Genomic DNA, 20521 nt, shown 5'->3' with positions numbered 1-20521 from the left:
CAGGTAGTACTGGCCAAATCAACTGCAGACTGGAGGGCAGTTCTGGCTATTAGTTTACCTTCCTCAATAAGAGCTTGGAAACGGGCCCAGTCCTGCTGTGACAGTCACAGTCCTGCTGTGAAAGACTGTTGATGAATTCCTCAAACTTAGCATAGTTAAGGAAGTCTTATTTAGCCAATAGGGCTTGATAACTGGCTATCCAGAATTGTAAACCAGGGGAGGAGGAAACCTTTCTTCCCAGTAGGTCTAAGCCTTTTCCCTCTTCATCTGTTGACATAGATCAAGGATGTTGCTTCTTGGATCTCTCTGAAGCAGCCTGACTACCAGCAAATTGGGAGCTGGGTGTGAGAATTGAAATTCTGAGCCCTTGGCTGGCACATAATACAGTCTCTCCACACCTTTGGGGGTAAAAGCACAGAAGTTGAGGGTATGCTGTACTGTCTTAGTATGGCCTCATTGACCGACAGGGCAATTCTCATAGGTGCCAAGGCATGGAGGATATTCAAGAGCTTGTGCTGAGAGTCTTGGATTTCTTATAATGGGATCTGAAGTTCCCTGGCAACTCTGTGAAGCCGGTCATGAGATTGTTTAAGGTCATCCTGAGGGGATACTGAGGTCACTGCTTCGTCTGGCAATAATTATGTAAATCTAGTCGGTTCCGGTGGAACTGCCAGAACTGGAGCACAGTATTTCTCCTGTCATCAGATCTGGGGGCAAGTTCAGTGGTTCTCTTGGAGGGGAAGCAGGTGGTGACTCCCTGTTGGAGAGGATGGATTCTGGAGGAGAGTACTGTTCACATGGTCTCCAATTTGGCCAGTAGAAGGGATAAAAGAGTCCATAGAGTCTCGGTAGTAGAGTCCCCATGGTATGGGATCTAGTGGCTCCTGGGGCACATTGCTCCCAGGATCGTGCAGGTCTCCTGGGAAAAGGATAGGAGTGGTACAGGAGAGATGGTTCTTCCAGTGGATCCGAATCTCTTGAGGAAGAAAATGCGGGTTCGGGCTCCAGCAGTGGTACTGTCAGTGCTGCTGGAGAGGCATATGCTGTGTATGGAGGGGCAATAAGCTCCACACTGCCGGGGGTCACTCAGAGGAGATATAAGGTCCCTGATGGAGAGGGGGATTCTGGATCCAGGAGAGTGAAAACGTCTTGTAGCACAGCCACGAATCTGGATCTCCCAGGTGTCAGAGAGATTCTCTTTCTGTTTGGGCCATTGGTGCCAAAGATGGTATCCAGCGGTGGTCAGTCCTCACTGGTGCTGGAGGGTCATGGGTCTTGTGAGGAGCCAATGACAGTGGTACCAACAGAGCCCAGTCTGGAGCCAGTGGAACCCAATGCTTCTGGGCTTTCTTCTCATGCCTAAGGGACTTAGGACATACCAAGTCCTCAAGGGCAGAGCTGGTGGATGGAGCGTATGATTTTTTGAAAGGGAAGACTTAGTCCCATGCTTATGGGGAATGCTTCCGAATGTCCCGACTAGGCTCTGCCATGGGGTCTGTAGGGATGGATTCTCCAGCACTGAAGTTGGACTTTGTAGCAAGAGGAGCACTCCTTGCTGATTCAGGCCAATGTACGCGGGGGAAGGGAGGGACATTGTTCAGGGGTCTGGGTCTGATTGGGGTCTCATGGCCATCTCTATGAGATATTTATGGAGACAAAGTGCCCACCCTTCTTGGGTACAGCTGGGGAAGGACTAATAGATACTGCACCAAGCTGCAATGTGAGCTTCTCCCAGGCAGTAGAGGCAGTGTTGATAGTCGTCTCTGACCGAGAAGGATCGCAGGCAGGAGGCACAGAGTTTGAACCCGAGAGTTCAGGACATAGTCTGATACCCACTGGGATACAGGGGGCGGGGGAACCCCTTAATCTACTCTAAAAGTACTAAAGGTACTAAAAACTATTAAAACTGCTAAGAACTACTAATCTATAAGTTATCTAAGAAAAAACTGTTACCTACCTTTCGTAACTGAGGTTCTTTGAGATCTGTTGCTCACGTCCATTCTAAGTAGGTGTGCACGTGCACAGTCATTGGAAGATTTTTCCACTAGCAGTACCAGTCAGATGGGCTGTGGAGCCCTCTGGAGTGGCACCTTCATGGCGGTGTATATAGGTCCCTGCCGACCCCCTGCCTCTTCAATTCCTTCTTACCGGATACTCTGACAGAGGGGAAGCAGGAGGGCATGGAATGGACCAAGCAGTCCCCCGGAGGGGTCAGAGTTCACTGAGTTACAGACTGTAGCATGGCTCTACCAAATGCGGCATCATCTCTAGCCTGCTGAGAGATGGCATAGTGTGACGTAAAGGTGTGAACAGACGACCATGTCACCGCCCTGCAGATGTCCTGGATAGGGACCTGCACCAGGAACGCTGCAGATGAAGCTTGTGCTCTTGTGGAGTGCGCTGTTAATGCTGGGGCTGGTATCTTTGCTAGGTCATAGCACACCCTGATACAGGGTGGGATCCATGACGAGATCCTTTGGAATGAGACAGGGAGATCTTTCATTCACTGAGCAATTGCGATGAAGAGCTGTGTAGACTTTCTAAATGGCTTGGTCCACTCAATGTAAAAAGCTAACGCCGGTCTGACATCCAGGGAATGGAGCATGTGTACCCTGTCATTAGCATGCAGCTTAGGGCAGAACACTGGAAGAAAGATGTCCTGATTCACATGAAATTGTGAAACTACCTCCAGGAGGAATGCTGGGTGTCGTCATAACTGCACTTTGTCCTTATAAAGCACGGTATAAGGGGACTCGGACGTCAGGGCCCTGAGCTCAGACACCCTCCTGGCTGACTTTATAGCCACTAGGAACACCACCTTCCAAGAAAGGTAAAGGAGAGAGCACATTGCTATGGGCTCGAAGGGAGGGCCCATCAGCCTGGAGAGCATCAGGTTGAGATCCCATGTGGGAATCAGCTTCCTACTTGCGGGTACAGTCTATCTAGCCCTTTGAGGAAGTGGCCAACCATGGGGTTAGTGAATACTGAGCGGCCCGCTGAGCTAGGGTGGAAAGCTGAAATCGCAGCCAGGTGCACCTTGATTGACACCACCACCAGATCCTGCTGTTTTAGGAGAAGTAATAGTCCTGAGAACGGAATCAATGGATTGGGATCAATGAATGGGAATCAAGGGAAAGGAAAGAATGAAGGGAATCAATGACTGCAATGGAGGAGTGCTCTTCTGTACAAACCAAATCAAAAACCTCTTCCACTTAGCCAGATAAGTGGCCCAAGTGAAGGGCTTCCTACTGCCTAGGAGGACCTCCCTAACTGAATCCGAGCATTCAGGCTCTAACGGGTTTAACCAGGAGTTTCCATGCCGTGAGGTTGAGAGACTCCATGTTGGGGTGCTGGAGGTGGCCATGATCCTACATGATCAAGTCTGAGACCAGGGGCAGGGCTATAGGTGCGTTCACTGATAGGTCTAACATCATGGTGAACCAGTGCTGATGGGGTCACACTGGTACTATCAAGATTATTGATGTGCCCTCTCTTTGGACCTTTAGGAGAACTTTGTGGATAAGCGGGAAAAGCACCCCTTCCAAGGGAGGAGAAAGGCATCAGAAAGCAAGCCTGGGCTGTGATTCAGAAAGGAGCAGAATTGCTGACATTTCCTGTTGCTTCATGTTGCGAACAGGGCTATCTGGGGAGAGCCCCACCTTTGTTGATCCTGACATCTGGGCGGAAAGACCACTCCGACCTGTGAAAAGACCTGCTGAGATGATCGGCCAGTTTGTTCTGCGAGCCTGGAAGATATGATGCCTCCAAGTGTATCGAGCGGGTGATGCAGAAGTCCTGCATGGCTTCCTGACACAGGGGAGAGGAGCGAACACCATCATCTGTTTATATAGAACATCGCTGTGGTATTGTCTGTCAATATCGATACACATCTGCCCTGTAGATGGATTTGAAATATCTGGCAAGTGAGGCGCACAGCACGCTGCTCCCTGACTTTGATATGCAGCAAAAGCTCTGCCTGGGACCATAGACCTTGAGTCCTGAGTCCAACTAGGTGTGCTCCCCATCCCATTGAGGATGCATCTGTGACTAGTGACAGCGAGGGCTGAGGTTTGAAGAAAGGTATTCCCACACATACTGTTTGTGAGTCGAGCCACCACTGGAGGGATTTGAGGACCTGAGGAGTCATCATGCCCAGTCTGTCTAGGTGGTCTCAGTTTGGCCTGTACACTCGGGCTAGCCACGCCTGAAGGGGACAGAGCCACAGCCTGGCATTCTGTACCACGTACGTGCAAGTCGCCGTGTACCTGAGCAGTTTTAGGCAATTTCTTGCCATTATGGTGGGGAATCTTCCATGAGTGCCTCATAGAGGATCTCAGGGTGAGGAACCGGGATTCCGTGAGGAATGTTCTGGCCTGACTGGAGTCCAGGGGAAGCTCTGATGAACTCTATCCTTTGAGTGGGAGTTATGGTCAACTTCGCCACATTCAGGAGGAGGCAGAGCTGGAGGAATGTTGTCTGCACCAGGCTCACATGGTCTTCTACTTGAGCCCGGGAGCGGTCCTTGATTAGCCAATCGGCTAGGTATGGGAATACTTGCACCCGATGCTTCCGTAGGAAGGCCGCCACAATTGCCATGCACTTGGTGAACACCTAAGAGGTCGCTGAGAGGCTGAAGGGAAGGACTGTGAACCAATGGTGAATGTTGCAGAGGAACCGTCTGTGGGTCGGGATTATGGACACATGAAAGTACGTGTCCTCCAAGTCAAGGGTGGCATACCAGTCCCCTGGATCCAGGGAGGAAATGATGGAAGCCAGGGAGACAATGCAGAATTTCAACTTCTTCATTAATCTGTTAGGTTTCGCAAGTCTAAAATAGGCCTGAGCCCACCGTTGGCCTTGGAGATTAGAAAATATTGGAAGTAGAACCCCCTGCCCCTGAACTGCAGAGGGATCTCCTCTACTGCCCCAAGTTGTAGGAGCATTTGCACCTTCTGCACTAGAAGTTGCTCATGAGAAGGGTCTCCGAAGAGGGACGGGGATGGTGGGTGGAAAGGCGGGAGGGAACAGAATTGGAGAGAATATCCCAATTCTACTGTGCTCAAGACCCATCAGGTTATTTCAGCCCAGGCACAGTAGAAATGGGATAGATGATTCACAAAGGGAGGCGAAGGATCCAGGATTTGGACTAGTACGTCGCCCCTGGGTGCACCTTTAAAAGTTTGGTTTAGAGGCTGAGGGCTGCTTTGCTGCGCCCTGACCCTGATAGAAGAGAACTGAGAGGGCCTCCTCCTGTTACTCCTGCCCTGCTTCCTGTTATAGTCCTGCCTGAGAGGAGCCGAGTAGAAATAAGGGGTGGGTTGAGGCTTTCTCTGTGGGGCTGGCGTATGAAGCTCAAGGGACTTAACAGTTGCCCATGAGTCCTTCAGGCTGTGGAGCCTAGTGTCTGTTTGCTCTGAAAAGAGTCCTGAACAATCAAAAGGCAAGTCCTGGATGGTGTTTTGGACTTCATGCAGGAGTCCCGAGACTTGAAGCCAAGAGCTGCATCTCATGGCTATCGCGGTTGCCATAGTCCAAGTCACTGAGTCCGCGGAGCCCAAGGCGGCCTGTAGGGAGGTCCTCCCAACTTCCGTGCCCTCCTCCGGGACAGCCGCAAATTCGGAGCAGGAGTCCACTGGTAGCTGTTCCTGGAACTTAGACAATGTGTTCCAGGAATTGTAGCTATAGGGGCTCAGGACCGCCTGCTGGTTGAATATGTAAGGCTGGAGTCCTGCAGTAGAATTCACCTTCCTACCGAAGAGATCTAGCTTCTTCACCTCTTTGGACATAGGGGTCGGCCCCAGTTGTCCCTGTCTTTCTTTCCGGTTGGCCGTCTCTACCACCAGAGTATCCGGCTGATGGTGGGTAAACAAGTACTCATATCCTTTGGATGGCACAAAATATTTCCGCTCTACCCCTTTCGCCATGGGGGGAATAGAGGCGCGTGTTTGCCACAGCACCTTAGTGGTGTTCTGGATAGTTTTAATGAGGGGCAGAGCCACTCTCAAAGGGCTCTCAGGAACCAGAATGTCTTGCATGGGATCAGTCTCCTCTGAGACCTCCTCCGCCTGCATGTCTAGGTTCTGACCCTGACTCCTGAGCAGGTCCTGGTGTGTCCTGGTGTCCGTGGCAGGCAGTGTGGTGGAGGTACCCGCCACAGCGTCATCTGGGGAGGATAAGGATGATGCCTGCGGGAGCAATGGATCCTCCTGCCCCTCTGGTTCACGTGGATCCCCCTGCATCAAGATACCTTGTGTGGTGCCAGGTCCCGCAGCATTCTCGGCAACAACCTGCGTGCCCATTGGTACCTGCCTGCCCTCGCGGAGGTTCCCGGGCTACCAAAGTCAACGATGGATAGACCCAAGCCTCTGAAGCCAATGACAGGGATCTGAACCCCAGCCTTTGGGCTTGGTGGTAGGCCCATGGGGTCCAGAAGGGCCACAGAGCTGGCACCTGCCACCGCAGAGGCCAGGACATCACATGTAGTGGCTGCCCTTCTTCTTGCCTCAAGTGGTGCCGGGAACGGTGCCAGGAAAGGTGCCAGTTCCACCTAGAGACATACGACTCTGCCTCTGACTCCGATGAATACTCCGACCTTGGAAACCAGGGCAGTGCAGACAAAGATAGTGTCGGGGAGCGGTGCCGAGGTGAGGGCAAGTGGTGCCACATTATTGTCGGCTTGCCTCTCGAGGGCACAGCGCCTCTCTGCAGCACCAGTGCTGGGGACTGTGCCGTCATCGCTATTAGGTCCCTAGCCACCTCAAAGGTGTCCAGAGTGGAAGGAAGGTCTATGTCATCCTCCCGACACTCCCGCACCGGGGAGTCCACGAGAACCGAACTCGACAGACCTCCCTGCGAGGCTGGAGTCAATGGTGCTGGCAGAGTTGGAGCCGGGTGTCCCGATGTGGAACACACCCTGCTGGTACCTGCTCGCTCCACTACTTTAGTGGGAGAGCGCTCTCTGACCTCCTTCTTCTTGTGTGGCACCGACAAATGGGAGCAATGATGGGCACTTGCACTGGAGGAGGTCTTTGGCACTGGGGAATGGTGGTGCCAGGGGTCCTTGGAGCCAAGTCCTTTCTTGGCGCCATGGCCTCCCTTACCAAGACTGGTGCGCCCTGCACCGAAGTGCCAGGCTTGGGGTTGGACGCCACCTGGGCTGGCTGTGAACAAAGGGCTGACCCCACAAGCAGCAGTTTCAGCCTAAAGTCCCTCTCCTTTTTGGTCCTTGGTCTGAAGCCTTTGTAGATTTTGCACTTGTCTGTTCGGTGTGCCTCTTCCAGGCACGTCAGACAGGAGTCATGTGGGTCTCCCTTTGGCATAGGCTTCAGGCAGGACCCGCATGGCTTAAACCCTAAGACCGAGACATGCCCCAGTCCCCGGGAGGAGAAACAAGATGGGTGGGTGACCCACAACTGAAACTTATCTAAACTAACCATATATTTATACTAATTATTTATACTAATTATAAGATTTTAACTATTCACAGGTAACACTGAATGAAAGTCCACTACGGGATTGCTTGCTGTTCGCAAGAGAGAAGCTGCTCCAGCGACCGTCACTGGTGGCAAGAAGGGACCGAAGAGGCAGTGGGTCAGCAGGGTCCTAACATGAAAGGGAAGGGAGTCCAGGAGAGCTGGCTGTATTTCAAGGAATCCCTGTTGAGGTTACAGGGACAAACCATCCCGATGAGTCGAAAGAATAGTAAATATGGCAGGCGACCAGCTTGGCTTAATGGTGAAATCCTAGCGGATCTTAAACATAAAAAAGAAGCTTACAAGAAGTGGAAGGTTGGACATATGACCAGGGAAGAGTATAAAAATATTGCTCGGGCATGTAGGAAAGATATCAGGAGGGCCAAATCGCACCTGGAGCTGCAGCTAGCAAGAGATGTCAAGAGTAACAAGAAGGGTTTCTTCAGGTATGTTGGCAACAAGAAGAAAGCCAAGGAAAGTGTGGGCCCCTTACTGAATGAGGGAGGCAAGCTAGTGACAGAGGATGTGGAAAAAGCTAATGTACTCAATGCTTTTTTTGCCTCTGTTTTCACTAACAAGGTCAGCTCCCAGACTGCTGTGCTGGGCATCACAAAATGGGGAAGAGATGGCCAGCCCTCTGTAGAGATAGAGGTGGTTAGGGACTATTTAGAAAAGCTGGACGTGCACAAGTCCATGGGGCCGGACGAATTGCATCCGAGAGTGCTGAGGGAATTGGCGGCTGTGATTGCAGAGCCCTTGGCCATTATCTTTGAAAACTCGTGGCGAACGGGGGAAGTCCCGGATGACTGGAAAAAGGCTAATGTAGTGCCCATCTTTAAAAAAGGGAAGAAGGAGGATCCTGGGAACTACAGGCCGGTCAGCCTCACCTCAGTCCCTGGAAAAATCATGGAGCAGGTCCTCAAAGAATCAATCCTGAAGCACTTAGAGGAGAGGAAAGTGATCAGGAACAGTCAGCATGGATTCACCAAGGGAAGGTCATGCCTGACTAATCTAATCGCCTTTTATGATGAGATTACTGGTTCTGTGGATGAAGGGAAAGCAGTGGATGTATTGTTTCTTGACTTTAGCAAAGCTTTTGACACGGTCTCCCACAGCATTCTTGTCAGCAAGTTAAGGAAGTATGGGCTGGATGAATGCACTATAGGGTGGGTAGAAAGCTGGCTAGATTGTCGGGCTCAACGGGTAGTGATCAATGGCTCCATGTCTAGTTGGCAGCCGGTGTCAAGTGGAGTGCCCCAGGGGTCGGTCCTGGGACCCGTTTTGTTCAATATCTTCATAAATGATCTGGAGGATGGTGTGGATTGCACTCTCAGCAAATTTGCGGATGATACTAAACTGGGAGGAGTGGTAGATACGCTGGAGGGGAGGGATAGGATACAGAAGGACCTAGACAAATTGGAGGATTGGGCCAAAAGAAATCTAATGAGGTTCAATAAGGATAAGTGCAGGGTCCTGCACTTAGGATGGAAGAATCCAATGCACCGCTACAGACTAGGGACCGAATGGCTCGGCAGCAGTTCTGCGGAAAAGGACCTAGGGGTGACAGTGGACGAGAAGCTGGATATGAGTCAGCAGTGTGCCCTTGTTGCCATGAAGGCCAATGGCATTTTGGGATGTATAAGTAGGGGCATAGCGAGCAGATCGAGGGACGTGATCGTTCCCCTCTATTCGATACTGGTGAGGCCTCATCTGGAGTACTGTGTCCAGTTTTGGGCCCCGCACTACAAGAAGGATGTGGATAAATTGGAAAGAGTACAGCGAAGGGCAACAAAAATGATTAGGGGTCTAGAGCACATGACTTATGAGGAGAGGCTGAGGGAGCTGGGATTGTTTAGTCTGCAGAAGAGAAGAATGAGGGGGGATTTGATAGCTGCTTTCAACTACCTGAAAGGGGGTTTCAAAGAGGATGGCTCTAGACTGTTCTCAATGGTAGCAGATGACAGAACGAGGAGTAATGGTCTCAAGTTGCAATGGGGGAGGTTTAGATTGGATATTAGGAAAAACTTTTTCACTAAGAGGGTGGTGAAACACTGGAATGCGTTACCTAGGGAGGTGGTAGAATCTCCTTCCTTAGAGGTTTTTAAGGTCAGGCTTGACAAAGCCCTGGCTAGGATGATTTAACTGGGACTTGGTCCTGCTTTGAGCAGGGGGTTGGACTAGATGACCTTCTGGGGTCCCTTCCAACCCTGATATTCTATGATTCTATATATACTACCATGAAGGCGCCACTCCAGGAGGCTCCACAGCCGATCCGATGGGTACCGCTAAGGGGAAAACCTTCCGACAACTGTGCATGTGGTGTGCACACACCTACTTGGAATCGACATGAGTAATCACTCGAAGAAGAATTAATAAAATAATTTACAGCTGTTTACTTAGAATGATATCAGAGATGAGGACACTGGAGGTTCCAACCCAGACCATGCGGTGCTGAAAATGATCTGAAAAGGCGGTCAGACCACCCTGCCATTTATCACCTGTGACAGACCCAGACCAGTGGGCTACAGGAGTCTGGTAGAAGGCAAATATACTGGCCAACAGAGGAACAGTTTTCTGTTCCCTGAGTGACCAGAGCAGGGGCTGCCCTAGAACAATCAAGAACCTGCTAGAACCAATTAAGACAGGCAAGCTAATTCAGACACCTGGAGCCAATTAAGAACATACTAGAATCAATTCTGGCAGGCAGACTAATCAGGACACCTGGTTTAAAAAGGACCTTCCATCAGTTAGGGATGTGTGTGTGCAAGGAGTGAGAAGGAGTGCTGCTGGAGGACTGAGGAGTACAAGCGTGATCAGGCTTCAGGAGGATGATCCTGCTGTGAGGGTAAAGAAGGTGTTGGGAGGAGGCCATGGGGAAGTAGCCCAGGGAGTTGAAGCTGTCACGCAGCTGTTACAAGAGACACTGCAGACAGTTGCAATCCACAGAGCCCTGGGCTGGAACCTGGAGTAGAGGACAGGCCCGGGTTCCCCCCATCCCCCTCAACTCCCTATTTGAGACAAGAGGAGGTGACCTGGACTGTGGGTCCCACCAGAGGGGAAGGTCCCTGGCCTATCCCCTGACCCACTAAGTGGGTCAGCAGAGACTGCAGGGATTCTTCTCCTCCCTTTCCCCATGCTGGCCACTGATGAGGTTAGCTGAGTGAACGGCAGGTTTGAGCCACTAGCAAAAGAAGCCAAACTGAGGGCTGCCGTGAATCTGTGAGGCGAGCAAATCCGCCAATAAGCGCAGGACCCACCAAGGCAGAGGAGGAACTTTGTCACACACCTCAGTTGGAAGCACGAGGCGAGGCAGGATGCATGCATGTACCACAGACATTACTTTCAAATTCTCTGACTTTGGAGGCATGCTGCTCATGCAGAACCCACAGTAGAATACAATAGGGACCATCACTCAAAGAAGAACACATGATTTGGGGAAAATTCAGGACGGGGTGGGGAGAAGGGGTCACCTTGCCAGGTGTAACCAAGGCTTGTGGAGGCCAGAGTGTGGCTGTGGTGTAGCAAGCAGGCTGCTGGAGTCAGAGCTGCTGGTCCAGGATGACTTACAGGCTTGTCTGCTGGCTGGGAGCACCCAGACAAGGGAGCTACAGCAGCCAAACATTTGAAGGCATTCAGGGTTCCAGGACAGGCAGTGGCACAACCCCTGACTGGTCTGGATTTCTCCCTGCTACCTCCATTCTACCGCACAAAGGCCCAGGAAAATCCAGCCCATTGGAAGTGAGATGCCCTAGAAGTTATTCCAAATACTGTGATCCAAAGTCTCCGCAAGGTTAGAAATTCTACAATGGAAGGAATGTTTGTTTATGGGGATGCTGTCATTACTGAAACAAGAGTGTGAAAAATCAGGAAATGCAGTGGCAAAGTTGCCCAAACACCCTTAACTCTGACCCCGTGCTCTTGTTCACTAGGTGGCAGCAACTGAGTCACATCAGAGAGTTACAGATATTTGGAAGGGCCAGTCAGGGGGCTTGTCTAAAGTGGGAAAAGCCATCCAGTTAGAACACAGGTTAACTTACTGGTAACCTACAATCAGCTAACACAGTTTGACACACAAGTCTAATCTACACAGTCTGATACCTTGACTAACGCAATGTGTGTTCTAACAGGATGCATTCTCCCAGCTGAGCCAAGCCCAAGATGCATCTTGAAGGGTGGATGTGGAAGAATGGAGGCTACATGTGTGAAATTTTGGTGAAATAAAGTGGGGGTCTGTGTTTGGGGTCCTAGGGCCATGTATGAAGGGGATTTCTACAGTATGGTAATTGATGACATTTTCAGTACAAAGCAGGGTCCAAATCCCTTGTCTGTAAAGCACCTTGTTTACTTTTGGTGCTCTATAAATAACAGTGTAACTCCAATCCTGACATCATTCCAGTAGTTCCAGTTTGGTAGTTCAGGCATCCTGGTTTGTATTGGAATGTAACTGAGGTCATGGTGCCGCATGGCTGTAAGAGATGGGGCAGGGAGATTGCTGGTGGATAGGCAGAAGGTGGCTAATCATATGGATCAGAGCAAAAGCTGTTTGTGGAAGCCCAACTATGAATTTCCTGACTTCAATGCCTTGCTTTTTGAACCTGAATCTTAGCACTGAATTTCTGGTTTTCCGACAGCTTTTGTTATATTTTGTTATATTGTAATTATAACCTTCCAATGGCATTGTTTTAACATACTGATAAGCTTGTAAAAAGTTATTTATGTCTTAATGAGATATGGGCCAGAGCTGTACAATTCCCTTCCACTCCCCACATCTGAATGTAGAGGGGTTTGGATCGAGGGCGCTGGTGTGGCATCTCTAATCTGACATGTAGCACCATGGTGCAGATTCTCTTCTGATACAGAAACTATACTCTGCAAGAATTATCGGTATAATGGGAAGTGAAATATGTAAGTGAAAAACACATTTTCAAATCAAACACTCCACAGTGGAGTATTTAGCCTGCTTGATGAAATCGAGTTCAGCTATGAAAGCCTGTGACCAGCCAGATTCAGACTGGTAATGGTGATGGAGTTTATAGCTTCCACAGGCTTCATCTTTCCAAGCCAATTCATATTACAATCAGGGAAGCAAAGAAACTCTGCTGGAACCTGGCTGAGTACTCAGATGTATACAAATCTGTCAGAAATGATTCTGAAATGTTGCACCCATGCTTGTCTGCGGTAACTCCCATCCAGGGCAACTGAATGACCAGCTCAGAAGTTTCCAGACTTAGCCATTAATGAGATGGCACTTACGACTTTATAAACACTAGAAGAATTTTTCAGAAAGTGAAATACAACTAATTTTTTCCAAGTCTCATATCCCAGAAACCCCTCATCGGATTAACCTCAACGTCTCCTCTCCACGTATATTCTCTCTAGAGTCCAGACAAGTGCCATTTCAAGCCGAAACAGCGGGCGGGGGGTGAGGAAATTAGAGGGGCAGTCCATCAAAATCAGGCTTATACCGGAAACTGAATTATGTTGTCATATGATCTGCTAGACAACACTGAAACAGGGAAGATGACTGTCATTTCTGAACTGTTACTATTCTTGGGTACAACCTAGAGATAAGATCCACATCAAAGCCAGAGAGGGTATTTCAGGCAAGCAGCATTTCCATTCAAATAGTAACATGAAGGTTAGTGTCAACATGGCACTGCACTTACCTTCACCAGATTCAGGGGGTTTGCTTTGCTGCCCATTTCGCTTGCAGTCAGGCCAATGTTGATCACAGTCTGGGAGATGTTGGGTTGAGCAGAGGCTTTTCGTGCTGAGCGAGAAAGATGGAGACTATGAATTCCAACAGGAAGAAGATCATTCATTCATTGTCTAATCTTCCAAAGTCTCATTACCAATTACAAATGGCTGTTGAGCCAAGGGCATAAACGTACCTCTCAGGTGCGCCTCACTGCAAGGGATGCCATTCCTGTAATCCCCATATTACCTATGTTACCCCCATCGCACTTTCAGTCTGAAATTTTACACCAGAAAGGCGTCGTCATGAAGCTGCAGGAGTCATTCACACAGCAGGGTGGGGTCCTGCTGCCTTTCGCATTCCCTTGGCGCTCCTCACACTGCGCCCCACATTTGGGTCTTGGTAATGAGAGGTCTGGCCCAGAAACTCTTAGCGAACATCTGCCAGCAAAGGTCTGCTCGGGGTCCTACACCCCACCCACAGCTCTCACGCACAGGAGCAAATGGAAAAAGGTGCTCTGGACACTTCGCTGGCCCTGAGCCAGAGGCAGCCAAGCAAGGAGATAAAGCCTGCCCTGGACAACTCAGGCAGTAGGCTTAGGTCAGTGCAGAGGAACAGAGACCTTGCCATACGAGTGGGTCACTCCTCTGAACAGAGCAGGAACTTGCCTGCAGGAGTTGCCATTACTGAGCAGAATTCTCTGCCCTGTGCTATGCAGGTCAGGCTAGACAATCACATTTGTCACTGCATGCCGGCATTACCCCCCACCGCACCATGTTACCCTGTGTGACCCTCCCCCATGGGCCGGCATTACCCCCCACCGCACTGTGTTACTCTGTGTGACCCTCCCCCATGGCCCAGCATTACCCCCCACCACGTTACTCTGTGTGACCCTCCCCCACAGGCCTGCATTACCCCCCACTGCACTGTGTTGCCCTGTGTGACCCTCCCCTATGGGCCGGCATTACCCCCCACCACACCATGTCACCCTGCGTGACCTGCCCCCACGGGCCTGCATTACCCCCTACCGCACCATGTTACCCTGCGTGACCCTCCCACGTGGGCCGGTATTACCCCCCACCGCACCGTGTTACCCTGCATGACCTGCCCCCACGGGCTGGCATTACAACCCAGCAGGCTGTACTTCATCCCCAGTAGGCTGCTTGGGACTGGTGTTTCTGAATACCATCCTGGGAGACGCAGGAGAGCACTAGGAGGCTCACGGGAGGAAGCCTCTCTGCTTCACACCACAACACAATCCCTAGCCCCAAAGGGGACTTTGTGAAGCCCCCACCACAGGTTAACAGCCTTGTCTGAGGGGTGAGGAGTTACTCCTGCAGGAATTCAGTCTGCAGACTCTTCTCGCCAGCACCACAGAGAGTCCACGGCCTCACAGCAAGACACTTGAGACCATCAGACCTGAATTCTGCCCCAGCTTGCCCTGCCTGGATTAGCCAAGGGGTGCCTAATCGCACCTCTGCTGCACTGCCCTGGTGAGGGACGGGCAATGGGGACATGCCAGCCTTGCAGAAAATGCTGCACTCATGCTGCATGCTGGGACAGTCCCGCTCCCCCCTGCAGCACTTGGCCGTGGAAAGCCCCGTGCCACCCTGCCATGTGAGGGGGCTGCATAGCATAGTTCAAACCAGGAAACTCACCTTTGGGTGGATTTTCTGCCTCCTCCTCCAGCTCCTCCAGCTCTTTGGGAGAAAATTTCATGATATGGGACACCACGTGGGTCCCCACCAGCACGGTACGTCCAAAAGCTCGCTGCTCCACCACAAAGATGCTTAGGGGTGGGTGCAGGTACACCTGCTCCGGGAGCTCCTGCAAAAGAGCCTCTCATACTGTCACCAGGGCTGCGGGGGGGGGGGGGGAGTGTCCCGCAGATAGCTCAGAGCCTAGCTTATAGCTCACTCATGTCCAGCTAGCAGATAAGGGCTGCGCTCCCACCAGCTGCACCCTGGTGAGCCCCTAGCACAGCAGCCCTGATGCTCCCTATGCAGGTAGATCCTGACAGCACCAGTGCAGGGACCCAGCACCTCAGTTCTGAACTAGAGCCCTGCCCATGCCTCGCCAGCAGACAGTCCCTGATGCTGGCTGAATTGATTCATGCTGTGGAGAGTTCTTTCCCATCAGCAGCTGGTTTTTAATGGGCCCCAGTTCTCCAGAGGGGGAGCCCAGCTGGGGCTTAACCCATTCTCCAGGTATATGCCCATTCTCCAGAAACACGGGCCTTGGAAACTCTGCCTCTCCCCTCCTCGCTAAGGCCCTACGCCAGAGCTAGCGGGGGTGTCAGCATTGCAGCCCAGGCCCTGGCAGTGAGCACTGCTCCCTACTTACCACGTTGACGTATTTGACCAGCTCGTTGAAGTTGGGGTTCTCTTTGTATGACACGATCACTTCTGATTCCACTTTCTTCCCGGCACATTCGATGATCACCTGTGGCTGATCTACCTCAAACAGGTTCACGCGCTTCAAGTCTCGCAGGCCCCAAAACAGGATCTGAACAGCAGGAGCCAAGTGCGTCAGCTGCTCTAGGCACTCAGCACTCTTCACACACGCCTTCCCAGCCACCAATCCCTCACCCCCAAGAGTGGCAATCAGCCCCAATCCACCCACCTAACCCCAGTACTAATCTCACTACACCCTGTCCAGCTGCCAGATGGTCCCTCATCCCCACAGGTAACCAGCATCACCATCTGCTAACCCTTCCCAGGTCCCTGGCAGTCGGACCCCTCTTTCCAACACAGGAGGAGTGAGGGCTGCTCCTCACCCACCCAGACGCTCCCAGGAGGAAAACACTAGACACTTCATCAACAGCAAATGAATGTGCCGGTGTGGAGGTGGGCAGACTCAGCAGAGCAATTTGGGGGCAGATGAGTGAGAGCCAATGCGCTGTCTCACAGCCAGGCTCCTCTGTTCAGTGTGATCGGGAGTTAATCAAACAACATGGGACACTTTCCAGGTGAGATACTGGATGAAATGGGGGCTTGTGACCCAACACACTACTGTATACACACCCTACACACCACTGTGATCGTCTCTGTACAAAATAAGTCTTGTGAGGTAGCATTTGAAAACTAAACTCACTGGTCAATAATATACTGGTGAAACACATATAGCAACATGACATGTAAAGTTAAAGTTGCGACTGACATGCGTTCACCAGACAAGCCTGGGGAGGGGTAAACAAGTTTCTCGAAGACAAAGGACAAGCTGACACCTCTAGCCAGGTGTCGTCAAAATTGATTGACCATCACCGGTCACATGGCCAGTCTTTGGCAGCGAAGCGGGGCAGGAACAAATAGATCTTCATTTTAACAAACAACATGGAAGCTCTTTCCCCATGAGAGCCCTGTGTCTCCATCCTCATAGCTGGAAGGAACTTTGTCTAGTGACACTCAGGAAAATGCATTGCAAAGGGTGACTAGAGTATGGAAGGGAGGGGCAAAAACACCCCCGGTAGGTTTTTCTCTCTCTCTCACCTGAGAAGACCAAGGAACTAGCCTTTGGACTTTGGGAGGGATTCCGACCTCAGAATTTGGCCAGCCCTCGTACCGAGAACATGTAGTAAGGATTTTACCTTGAACCAAGTCTATTTGTTAAGTTTTAGTTACTAGAAAATGCTTTATCTTTATGTCTTTTGTGAACATTTCTGACTTCCATGCCTTATACTTGTACTCACTTAAAATCTCTCTCCGTGTAGTTAAATAAACTTGTTCTATTCTTCTTTAATCAAAACTAATCCAGTAGTGTGTTTAAACTAAATTGTTTGGTAACTGCAGTTAAGGTAGCAAACTGTTGTACATTGACCCCTTACAAGGCTCAAGGGATCTCCAATATCTGGACTGCCGAGGAGAGGGCTGAAGAGTGCAGAACATACATTTGGGGAAAGTCCAGGACTGGAAGTGTGTTAGGGCCACCCAGCAAGTGGAAACCAGGGCTGGTGGAGGGTTGCTGGCAGGCTGCTGCTATACGCAGACACTCGAAGTGACCTGCATGCTCTCTGGCCGTTTGTGAGGGGCCCAGGGTGGGAGATACAGCAGCAAAGCATTGTGAGGCACCCCAAGATGCAGAGCAGGTGATGACAGCCCCTCTCCGGCCTGGATTGCACCCCAAAATGTGACAGGGCTGGTGGGTAGATGTCACCCCAGTTCCAAGCCACACTCCCTTCTGGCCTGCGAAAGTCCCTGGCGTGAGGAGGCAGCACGGGCATGTTTGAGTCCCAGGCATTGTGTCAGTCCCTTCTCCAACCCCCCGCCATAAAGTCACGGCGCACTGGTACCAGTCAGAGGAAACTCTGCTCAGAACTCTACTGAAAGCCACAGTACCTCTATGCGGAATTCTTTGAGGATGGGCCGGATTCCCTCTGGGATAATGAACCGTCCAGAAGAGGGGTCCTCCAGGAAGTCTGGCTCCTTGGGTTCCACGTCTTTGGGCACTGAAGGCTGGACAGAAGGAAATGGCCAGGCCACACAGAAATTAAGGAGCTCGTCTCTCCTGACCCACAACATCCCTTCACCCACCTACCCACCCATCTCTCCCATCTCCAGCTTTGTCCTCCTTCTTCACTGCTGCCCATTGATACTGGGGGGCCCTCCTATGATGAGAGTGCTCCTCTCTGCTTGAGGATGTGGCTAGAGCAGGGAGCCCAGCGTCATGTCCCAGGTGATAATCTGCCCAGCCCAGATAGCAGAAAGCAGCTGGAACGAGTTGCCATGCACCTCTTACCACACTGCTACCCCAGAGAAGCCAGTTACCTCCAAGTAGCCACTGTAATCCAGCTCAATCAGCTCAAAGGTAGCAATTAATTCCCCTGCTGCTCTGGATCCTTTGTAAATGTCAAAAAACTGCAGGGCAGGTTTGCAGTATGGTTCATCCACCAGCTTCACCTGTGGAGTAGCAAAGGCCCGGCCAAGGAATTCTGGAGAACCCTACAGACAAGAAGGAGCAGCCACTGGATACTGCCTCAGCATTCTCACAGCATTTCAGGTCCCAGTACAACATGCCAGAATGGGCTGAATCCCCACCAGGTGTAAGTTCTGCAAAGTCACTGGAAAGACTCTCTCTCCATCTCTGACCACCACGCACTGCTGCAGGGAGCCCAAGGCAGGGCACACAGTACTGGGCGTACATTCAGAAAGGGCTCAAACCATACCTCCCTTCCTGGCAGGGCCGGCTCCAGGCACCAGCAAAACAAGCAGGTGCTTGGGGTGGCACATTTCTAGGGGCGGCATTCCGGCGCCGGCCATGACACCCCTAGAAATGTGCCCCCACCGACCCAGCTCACCTCTGCTCCACCTCCGCCTGCTCCCCTGAGCACGCCGCCGCCACTCGGCTTCTCCCCGCTCCCTCCCAGGCTTGCCACGCGCCAAACAGCTGTTTTGCCCAGAGAGCCTGGGAGGGAGAAGCCGAGCAGCGGCGCTCAGGGGAGGTGGTGGTGGTGGAGCGGAGGTGAGCTGGGGCACGGAGAGGTTCCTCTACCCCCCCGTTACTTCCTGTGCTCCCCCCCGCTCACCTCCGCTCCGCCTGCTCCCCTGAAAGCACTGCCTCTCCCTCACCTAAGAGGGAGGGGGGAGAAGCAGAGCGGCGGCGTGTTCAAGGGAGCAGGCAGAGCGGAGGTGAGCTAGGGCGGGAGGGCTGCGGCGGAGGGGAGCCGCAGGAAGCAATGGGGGCGGGAAATGCAGCACGCCCGGGGGAGGAGGTGGGGCTGGGGATTTGGGGAAGGGGCAGAGTTGGGGGAGGGCACAAAAAAAAAAAGCGGGGAGAGCCAAAAATTTTTTTGCTTGTGGCGGCAAAAATCCTAGAGCCGGCCTTGCTTCCTGGGCTTTCCACTGACAGAACCATAAAACCCTAGGCACTTAGCTGACCAACCCCAGTCTTCCTCTTTTTATCTTTATAGGTGAGGGCTTCAGGAGAGCATAGGGATTGGCTCTTCTTATCTGCAATGCTAATGGCCTAATCTGAACTGTGGAAAATGTAACCAGATACCACAGAAATGGGTGCAATACAGAACAAGGCAAGGAACTCCTTCCTCTCACTGACAATGCAGCATTGCCTTCCTGCATTTCAACAATCATTGCATGCCCTGTATCTACTGGAGTTAGACTTCAAGTTATTTACAGTATGGGCCTGGTCTCCTTGCCTGTAAATTATCTGTATATCTAGGATGGTCTGTAAATAATAAAACCTGTGACTACTCTTCAGAATTAAAACAGTCTGTGTAAGATAATGCATGCATCTATGTATATTCTTACATACACAAAATGTTAAATTAAGGGTATTTAAGTTGCAAAGTCCAGCCCTCAAAAGTTAGGAAATGACCAAATTGGCCACCATAATTCAGTCCCCTTGTGTGTTTGCATTATTATTAGACAGGCTTCTGTTATGTGATCACATGCTACTTTTCCCACATGCTCCATGTCCAATTCCGAGCACAGGATGGACAGTGTTCAGGAACCTGTTCAGCGTTTCTTTCTATCCTCAGTATTCAGTGTGCGGCCAATTTTACAATTGGGAAACTGATCCAGGAAAATAAAGTGACTTGCCAAGGCCACACAAAGAATCAGTGGCAGAACCAAGACCAGGACTCAGGGCCACCTGACGCCCAGCCCTTTGCTCATTCATTCAGCCACGCTTCCTTACTGCCAGAGGTGCTGAGCATCCACTGCACCCGATGAGTTCAGCTGCAGCTGTGAATACTCAGCACGTCTGCATATCAAGCCTCAAGTGTCTCAAGCTGGACACCCACGAAACGAGGAACACACAGTGGCTACCTGCCACAATTGTGGTGTAGTGACTTTACCAACATCACACAGAGAGACAGTGGAACAGACAAGGATGGACTCCAGTTCTCCATTCAACCGCCTTAGCCACAAGACCAGCCTTTCTTCCTGCAATCCACTGCCTCATTCCTATACACCTTTCAACTTCTAGTGTGAATGAGGCAAGGCCTACAGACAACAGCCTCCTTTGTTACACACCCCGACTCATCCTCTGAGCACCATCCATCCTGTGCACTGCATGACACAAGGGTCCTGTGAAAAAGACAGTAGGTGATCGTGTAATGAAAGACCATATCAAAATGCAGGTTGCCAGTTCTGGCATTTCCTAGCTTTCAAGAGCTGGACTTTGCAACCCTAACAGCATTATGTTAACAGGCTTTTGGGACTGTGATAGGATTTAATTTGATATTGAGTTCAGTTTATTTTACAAGGCCTGTTCATTTTCAGTTTTCATCGTGCTGCTGCATTCGGTAGTGAAGACACATAACTACGCTACCTCAAGGAGGTTTCGACAGCTGGGAGGGGACAGCTGGGCTTTGGCACCAGCGGAGGCAGCTAGGAATGGT

At 51.2% G+C, this 20521-nt stretch overlaps 1 protein-coding gene across 1 annotated transcript in view; it reads right to left on the bottom strand.

The window, feature by feature from the left end:
• The window catches only part of LOC119842343 (fer-1-like protein 4), a 112086-nt gene that overhangs the window by 36084 nt on the left and 55481 nt on the right, over nucleotides 1-20521 (bottom strand). The window contains exons 24-28 of the mRNA XM_038370338.2: nucleotides 17931-18104; nucleotides 17502-17618; nucleotides 15511-15672; nucleotides 14826-14994; nucleotides 13139-13242 (exon numbers count right to left, since the gene is read on the bottom strand). Coding sequence (XP_038226266.1) covers nucleotides 13139-13242; nucleotides 14826-14994; nucleotides 15511-15672; nucleotides 17502-17618; nucleotides 17931-18104 — 726 coding nt within the window. The remainder of the gene's footprint in view (nucleotides 1-13138; nucleotides 13243-14825; nucleotides 14995-15510; nucleotides 15673-17501; nucleotides 17619-17930; nucleotides 18105-20521) is intronic.

Source organism: Dermochelys coriacea, chromosome 13 (genome assembly GCF_009764565.3).
Source record: "Dermochelys coriacea isolate rDerCor1 chromosome 13, rDerCor1.pri.v4, whole genome shotgun sequence".
NCBI classification, from domain to species: domain Eukaryota; kingdom Metazoa; phylum Chordata; order Testudines; family Dermochelyidae; genus Dermochelys; species Dermochelys coriacea.
The sequence above is the reverse complement of the archived record's forward strand: the minus strand, read 5'-3'. Positions and strand labels throughout refer to the sequence as shown.